The sequence below is a fragment of the Citrus sinensis genome, chromosome 1 (assembly GCF_022201045.2).
Source record: "Citrus sinensis cultivar Valencia sweet orange chromosome 1, DVS_A1.0, whole genome shotgun sequence".
Lineage (NCBI taxonomy): Eukaryota > Viridiplantae > Streptophyta > Magnoliopsida > Sapindales > Rutaceae > Citrus > Citrus sinensis.
In genome coordinates, this window is record NC_068556.1 from 22689809 (window position 1) to 22698584 (window position 8776).

Consider the following 8776-nt stretch of genomic DNA (forward strand, 5'->3'; position numbering starts at 1 on the left):
TCAAAACTTAGGAAATTTACAAAATCAACGGATGATATTTTTCTTAAATTTTGACTAAATTTTTATTTTGAAAACATATTAAAATTAGATACATATATTATAATAATGTAATTATTGAAATATAATTTTAAAAAATATATATACCAAATAAGTTTTCATTATTTTTTTCCTAGACAAATTACCAAACGTATTTTTACAGTTTTCATTTTCAGACATTAGTTTAAAAATAAACTACCAAATATATATTTATTTTTATCAAAAAGTAATCATTTTTATTCTATAAAACAAAATAAAAAAAACACTACATAAAAAACGCACTCTTAATTTGTCCATGAAGTAACTTTATCTTGCCCCGTCGTTCTTTCGAAGGCATAGAAGATTCATTGAATGCTGATTTCAATACTTGGATAGTCATAATAATTGTAGGGACTGTACAGTTGGTACAGTTGAGAGCAATCGAGTTTCATTCCGATGGACAGTTGGCGATAGATAAATGGAACCATATTGAATCATTGATGCCATGACGATTATGACTTGTGTTATTATATAATTTATCAAAAGTTGTGGACCCATCTGAAGCATAACCATTAAGTGATTCCCTCATGCGTGTCCCACCAATAAAGAAAACGCTGGTCGGCTGGTCCATCAATATCAAACTGGGACGCTGAAGATTATGACATAAAACGATCCTACTCCATTTTCTCATCTGGATAATGTAGAGGCACTGCTTTATTAGCATAAAAACGTGTCGTTTCGTAATAAGCAGCTTGAAATCAGGGAGCGGGGCCAGGTGGCGGTCTGTCCGGAGGACCGGGAGGCGCAGGTGGGCCATCAAGAGGAGGATTTGGGCCCAGTAAGAGGCACAGCACTAACGGGTCCAAATGGGCCGACAGCGGCTGGAGGAGGAGCTGCTGGGCCCACGGGACTGGGAGGCCTTTGGGAAACCTCGAAAGCTGTATCGTGTCCAGGCTGCAACAGACCACAATATGTGTTCTTTACCCACTGAAGTCTGAAACTGCTTAAATTTTTTTTTTTTTTAAAAAGGAAAAGTTGTATCAACATTTCGCACCAAGGCCAATGGGCTTGTAGTCCATTGGTGTGCCCATGCCCTCAAGGTTCTCATTGGTGTGCCTATACCCTCAACAATCTTGAGGGCATGGGTTCAGGTCCCAGCGCAGGATCATCGTTGGGACTTGTCTCCCAGTATAATAGGAGTTAATTGGCTCTCCACATTAGAATATGATCGATTTCCCTTCAATAATAGTGAGGGCAAATCTCCCTCCAATTTAGTAAAGATTGATATTTAGACTGTGCTGTAATAAAATTATTCAGACAAGTCCCGACGGATTTTTTATTGTAAATATCAGGATTGTAATATATAAGTGCATATATATATATATATATATAAAACATTTACGCACCAAGAATATATGCCATCAAAGAAACAACCAAGAAAACCTGTTGGCCGAGTATATGGAACCAGAGGGACCCAACCTCCAGGTGGTCTCATTTATTTTTCAGTTAGTTCACCCCATCACTGATGGTGGCATGCTGCCGCTCAGAACGTAGAATAGCAAGCCAACTACTTTGAGAGTGTAGAACTTGTTTTAGTTCCAGAGATTTGGGTGAAAACTTGGGAGTCTGGTGTTTTGACAGTGTGCAAAACAATTTATAGGAGCTCTTGCATAGGGTTCGTACAGAGGAACAGTATAAAGTTAATGGTTAGCATTGCATGGTACCTAAACCTGCCTGTCAAATAACCCAGCGACTGATCTTCTTCAACCTACCTTTCTATATGCCCTAATCTTTAACGAAATAATCAATATGAACTCAGCTTTGCCTTGGGTAGGGCCAAATAACAGATAATGAGATAAAGAAAAAGTGAAAAGCCAAAAGAAAAAGTGGAAAAGATTAGTGAAACCTTTTGATGATGCACTGTAAATCAAATGAGACGAGTGAATCAAGAAATTTCCTGAAAAGGAAATTGGATTGCAATTGAATGGGTGGAGCACCCTGGACAATGAACGTTAGTATGATGGAAAGTAACTATAAGGACCCCATGAGAATTGACAACATAGGAGTTTGGTCGTTCACAGAATCATCATGTTACATAACCAAACACCACACAATTACATTGTCATTACCAAACACAACTGCTGCTCAAATTCTGAATCAGCCCTCTACTGGGAACCAGTCTACATGTATCTCCATCTTCACCAATCTTCCCAGCTATTAGAAAACACAATATCTGAAACATAAATAATCTCCAGCCTGTACTTGTCGTAAGAAGGAGCCTTCTCTACTGGGAAAGGCATTGAACAAGACATGAGGAATACGCAGCATCATACAAGCAAAACAACATACATGATTTTAGTTTGACAATTTCCAGCAACCAAACAGTAAAATTAGATCATTCAGTAAAAATTGAGCCACCATAACACCATTTGTAACATAACAAATACTTCTACAACTTAAAACCCCTGATATTCATGATAGCTTTCAGAATATCCATCGCATGCTTGCATTCAGATTTAGCACAAGATCGGATATAATCCATTCTTTTGAATAAATTTCACTTGATAAAATGAAAGAAGATTCAGAGTGGCACCGTATAATCATTACATTAACAGGACAAGCCGCAAAAATATTATTGACGGTGCCAGTGGAGAATGTCAAAACGGATAATCTTTCTATGCTAAACCAGAAACAGATGGATATGGTAGCCTGTGAGCAATTTAGAATGATGAACAAGGAGAGGGGAAAGATATAGCTTACTGAGTTTTGACAATATTGTATTTGTCAAAATCAAAGAAAATAATTGCAAAACTAGATCAGGGTTGCATGACAAATTTATTTAGACTTTTCACTAAACTAAATTTAGAATTCCAACACAAAGGAATAAATGTAAAACATATACAATACTAGCTCAGCTTCTCAGATACAAAAAAAATAAACAAGGGATAAGAAAAATGAATACAAGATATTTTACCTCTCCATACAATTAACTGGCTTCCCGGGCTCTGGATTAAAGAAACACCGGATCAGCAGTGCAGCCTCATGAATAGTCTTACCAAAAACAGATTTTATATTACATTCTTTCTTTCTTTCTTTTAAAACCGTGAAGAATTCTTATCTTTCTGTAACTCCTTCTTTGATGACTTTGAGTGCCCATGTCCATCACCTGTGGTGTGTTTCTTTCTCCTTGTGGCTCCCACGGCCGCTGGGTCCATCAAAGGGCCCGACCAAGTTTGGATAGGTGCCTTCGGATATGAGAAATTTGTTGAACTAAAAGGGACATCAGGAGGATCAAACACCGGATCAATGTGGTGTACTGAAGCCAAAGGATAGCCAAGTGTTCCATCTTGGTGGGGAGGAGGAAACTTCTCACTTTTACTCTTTGCATTTGCATGTGTTATTAGCCGCCGCCTCTGTTTGAGAATTTAACAAAAAAAAGGCATAAATCTAGGTAAAGCAAAACAAGTTGAAACAACTTAAACAAATAATAATAAGAAGAAGAAGAAGAAGAAGAAAAATGACTCAAAATCATTCATAAACAATGTCCTGAGTGCATCATAAACTTGATCTAGTCCACCACAAAAAATTTTTTTGTTATTTTGGAAACTAAAATATCCAGACGACATAGTTCTAATGGATACAATGATAACCATGTTAGTTTATGTGATTCCCGTCATGCTAAAAATATGCATCATTTATGTTAACAAAAAATAATACATCATTCAAGAGCAAAATTTTCATTTTTGAAGATGAAATTCACTAAAATGACAGAATGCACATAATTACCTGGAGAAGTTATAGATAGAATATTTATTATTAGACATCAACTCAGCATTTTCATCTTTTCAGATTAGAAAACATAAGCATGGAGGAAACGGGAAAGATGCAACTTATCAGACGTACATCAAGATTGGCTTGCAGCTCAGCATTGGCTTCTGGAGCAGGCATTGCCCTTGCAGCCCGATCGCGTGAACGTGCTTTCTTAGCTTCAGCATTAGCTTTTCCAGCAGCTCTCAATCTACAATCATGACAAATATATCAGGTCAAAGAAGTGGAGAGAGGGAATGATAAAAGATAAAGAGAAGATACTCAAGAACTGGACAAACGGTTGAAATTGATAAGAGAGAAGAACCCGTGAATCAGAGGGATGGGGTATAGAAATAACCAGAAGGAAATAACAATGTGGTACTCAATGTAATCTCTTTTATTTGTTGAAGAAGGGAAACAGCTCATGAATGAATCAGAACCATAATCATTACCAGTCATGCAGTTTTTGGGGGGCTGGGGAGAGGAGGGGTGAGGAGTCAAAGAAACATTAATTTCTTTTCCTAGAATGATAAAACAACTTTAAAATAAAACAAACAACACTGCTAAGTTAAAAAATGGGATATTAATTAAAGCGGAACATCTAAATTGATCAGAAAACAATCAGAAGCTGAGGATATTAGAGATTATCAACCTTCTAGCTTCTTCATCGCGAAGTTTAGCATCCATCTCTTTGGTGGGAGGATACTTTGGAAGGCTAGAAGGGTCGCAAGCATAAGGCTTTGTTGTGAAAAACTGCAAAATAAGTTTAAGTATTGATATTTATGACAACTGGAAATATATTCAAACCAACAGAAGTCCTCATGAATTACATCTAAAAGAAGAATTCAGAGCTCTTATTTGTAGCCAAAATAAAGCTGCATACTCAGCTTCAATCAAAATACCCGAGAACAAGAATAAATATTACTAATAGGCCTGTTTGTGAACGATTCAAGACAGGATTTGTCAGTAAGCTCATTCGCCAGTTCAACATGAATTTCAGGGCCTATCACTTCACTAGCCTAACCAGAGAAATCTTTATCTCGAGCAGGCACATAACAAACAAGGAACACCATGTGTTTTTGTAAAAAGAACTAGACAAAAATGATTTTGATGAAACTTAATAGTGTATATATGAGAGAGACAAAGAAAATTTGACTGTGTTTACAGTAATAAAAGGATCTACGTTACATCTATACAGGTACAAGCTGCTAAAATGATAAGTAGAGCTAACAAATTTGCCATTTAAAATAACTAAGAAGCATAGTCAACAAGGAAGCCTGATTAACAAAAGTGGAGCCAAAGGACATTCAAGCCAACAATAAACAAATCAACAAAAAACTTTCTGAAATAACATCTTAATTATTCCCTAAGCCTCAAAGATTTTTAAAGTATAATGCGTTCAACAAAGATTTCTGTATATTTCAGCATGAATGAAATATATGTTTGCGTAGAAATTCCAATTATAACAACATTATATGCTTTGCCAACAGATGCACATTTATCTATGAGCTATAACTGATCTTCAGTTCATATGTGATATATAAAAACTCATGAATGCATTCTGACCAATAATGAGTAATGACAAAACATTTTACAACCCAGATTATAGTCACCTCAAAATTTTGCAATTGTTTAGAGTTTGTTATTACAGAGTAAAACAGCTTTACCAGCACTAATGTCAAAGAGACATTAACAAAGACAGAAGACATTTCAAAATATGCTAGAGGCATGTAAAGGCTCACTTCACTCCTCAATGCAGCAGTAGCAGTTTGGCGTTCAGCTGGGTCAATTGCAAGAAGGGTCTCAATTAGCGGCAGAGATGATGGTGGAAAGTCTTTGAAAGTCTCTGCTATGCACCTTTTGTAAGACTGCTGAGGCTTGAATATGGTTGCATGGGGCAACTTTGACTTTTTCCAATATTCTTCAGAAGGAGAGCCACATAATTTGAATATCTTGTGTAGTTGCTCCACCTATGTGACAAGCAAGACAATTAGCAGCAACACATAAGTGTTCCCAGTAAAATTATCAAGTTTAATTTAGTTTCCTTGGTCTTTTATCTTAGTACTCCAATACAGGAACACCAAGAATTCAATAAACTGAAGAATACTTCTCTTTCTAGCATAGCTGAACCAGCAAGACGAGAATGCAAAAGGTGTTGCGTTGCATGTATTTTACACTACACCTAAGCCGATGTTTAAGTTTTAACAATCTAGTCCATGAATGTAAGCTCTCATGTAGAAAATATTTGGTAAAGCTTTAAAATGGATCACCCATCTTCTTTTGACATTCAGAATTTAAAAACTCTGCAAAAGCCAAGTGAGATGCTATATTACTAGAAAATTATTACTTTGATGCAGATAAGTATGATGCAACAAAGAAAGCACAAATAAAGTAACTGCATCACACACACACACACACACACTAATGTATCTAGATCAAAAGAACATTGTGCTGGGAGGACTAAAGCACTAATGTACCTAGATCAAAGTACATTGTGTTGTAAGGACTAAGGAGTAAGTAATCAAACATTTTAACTTACCTCTGTGCGACCAGGCATAATAGGCTTCTCCGCCAATAATTCAGCTAGAATACAACCAGCACTCCAGAGGTCCACACCCACACCATAATCAGTGGCACCAAGTAGAAGTTCAGGGGGTCGATACCATAGGGTAACCACCCTACTAGTCATAGGCTGCTTGTGATTAGGATCAAAAAAGGAAGCTAGCCCAAAATCAGCAATTGTAAGAATTCCCTCATTGTCAATAAGAAGATTTGATCCCTTAATATCACGATGCAGTACATGCTGATTGTGACAGTGCTCCAGGCCCGATAATAGCTGGTGCATATAACATTTCACCTGCCATGTCCACAAAGTAAGACACCCGAAAGCGCAGATGAAGATTAATTAAAGTCACTCATAAACCATTGCAGAAATAAAACAAGCCCTAGCAAGATAGCAATTACTAAACGATACCTGTGCTTGAGTGAACTTTATCGTCGGGCTGGCAGCAAGACCAGCCAAATCATGCTCCATATACTTGAACACAAGGTACAAACTACAGGACATCCTCGACGTCACTAAACCTTCCAACTTGACAACATTTGGATGATCCAGGCGCCGTAAAATCAAAATCTCCCTAGCCATGAATCTCACACTCTCAGGCTCCAAATTATCAAACCGCACTTTCTTCAATGCCACAATTTGCCCGGTCAATGTATCCCTCGCTTTATACACATTACTATATGTACCTTGCCCAATCTAATAACCAAAACATGAACAATGGAATTTAGATACTAAAACATATTAAATGTTCTAATAAAAAAAAAATCACAACAAAATTTCATTATTATAACTACCTTATCGAGCTTCTCAAAAGTATCGGCACGGCGCGGGGTCCAACCGCTTATAGCTTCCCCAGCAACAGCAGAGAGCCAGGAGGGCCATCCGGCTGCCACCTGTTCACCGTGAACGTGCTTCGGGGGGTTGCTGAGCCGCGGATTGGGCTTCGAAGAGCGCCTCTTCTCTGCTCTCGGCCGTACGGTGGTCGTTTCCTGTTCATTGTTACTATTACTGCTTTCTTTCCGATGATTTGCTCCGCCGTTGCCGTTTCTAATCTCAACGGCCTCCGCCGCCGCCGCCGCGGCCGAAACCTTTCTGTCAACCCTAACACTTCCCTCCTCTCTCCTCCTCTCTACAGCCTTCCCCGAAAATTCTCTCGCGAACACGCATCCCATTTTTTCACCAAATCAAAACAAAAATCTCTCATTTCTCACAACATTTTACCAATTTTAATTTTTTCCACTCAAATAAGGTGTAAAAAAAAAAAAAAACATTAATTAGAGAATGTGCATGGGATAATTGAAGACGGAGAGTAAGACCTAGCTTTTTTGAGACAAAAGGAAAGTGAAGTAATGATTCGGAACTGGCCACAATTTGTGGCACAGTCCAAAACAATATATGAGCTATAACACACACAACCCCCAAAAACAAAAAAAAAGAAAAGGCAAAAGCAAAGAGAACAGTAAAAATAAAAACTTGCTTTCTGATTTGATGAGGAATTAGAAAAATATTTAAACGTAAGATTATCACCCGCAAAAGAATGTCAAAGAAAGAGATTTTGATGTGTTGTGTGGATCTGTTTTTCTACTTTTCTACTCTTTTGTAATTTTTTTGACTCTCTCTTCATCACCAAACCCGACACTGTAGTGCAACAGTGCTGTGGGGGCTCTGCCTCCTCGGGGCTTGTTTCCGTGCGGAAGCTTCCACGATTTGTCTTCTGGAGTCAATGAGGAGCTGCCACGTCGGTACGTTTCACGTGGGCTGAATGCGATTAGGTTTTTTTTTTTGTTTCTGTCGTGGCTTAATTTGATTGGTTTAGTAGGTGGTGTTCCCCCATTGAAGTTTATTAAACCGAAGTTAGTTTAGTCCCCGCCTGCTCTGGCTTGCTGACTCGGGGGACTCCAGCTCCCGTTGCTCAGTTTACTAGATGCAAAGTTTGCTATCATCCAATCAGATTCCTGTAAATTTTGTAAAGTACATAAATTAGTTTTTTTCTTTTTCTTTTTTTGGGTTGGGTAATAACAATTATTGGATTGCTTTGTTAATGTTCTGTTTAAGTTTAACAGTTGAACAAGGGAAAAATACTGGGTTCATTCATTGGTTTTGCCGTTTTGGGATAAATTTGAGATTGTTGGATTGCTAACATTTTGAGATTTGGACCGAATTTTATTTAACTATGAATTATATGAGATCTGAAGATATTCACGTACTATTTATTATGGGTTAAAAAGTACATAACCGTTAAAATATACCCTCAAATAATTAAAATCACTTTTTTTTTTAATTATGGCAAACTGCGTGCGGATGTGCTGAAACCAATATCCCCATTAACAATGCATTTCGTGCATGCAACATCAAATTCAAACACAAGTTAGGGTAACACTCTTCAGTAGA

General features: G+C 37.5%; 1 protein-coding gene across 3 annotated transcripts; it reads right to left on the reverse strand.

Annotated features, from left to right (window-relative positions):
- Window positions 1-1960: 1960 nt before the first annotated feature.
- On the reverse strand, window positions 1961-7999 carry LOC102613607 (probable serine/threonine-protein kinase At1g54610). Of its 3 annotated transcripts, none has more exons than XR_003067204.2 (8): window positions 7180-7999; window positions 6797-7081; window positions 6362-6679; window positions 5565-5792; window positions 4475-4575; window positions 3919-4033; window positions 2990-3428; window positions 1961-2299 (listed from the first exon to the last, which is right to left on the reverse strand). XR_003067204.2 is itself a non-coding variant. In XM_006489096.3 (7 exons), the coding sequence occupies exons 1-7, from the start codon at window positions 7555-7557 to the stop codon at window positions 3111-3113; spliced, it is 1743 nt and encodes a 580-aa protein (XP_006489159.1). In that variant the 5' UTR covers window positions 7558-7999; the 3' UTR covers window positions 2832-3110. The 3 variants fall into 3 exon arrangements, 1 of the variants encoding a protein (XP_006489159.1); XR_371860.3 differs by having other exon boundaries at window positions 1961-2302; XM_006489096.3 differs by lacking the exon at window positions 1961-2299 and having other exon boundaries at window positions 2832-3428.
- Between the last annotated feature and the right edge of the window lie 777 nt (window positions 8000-8776).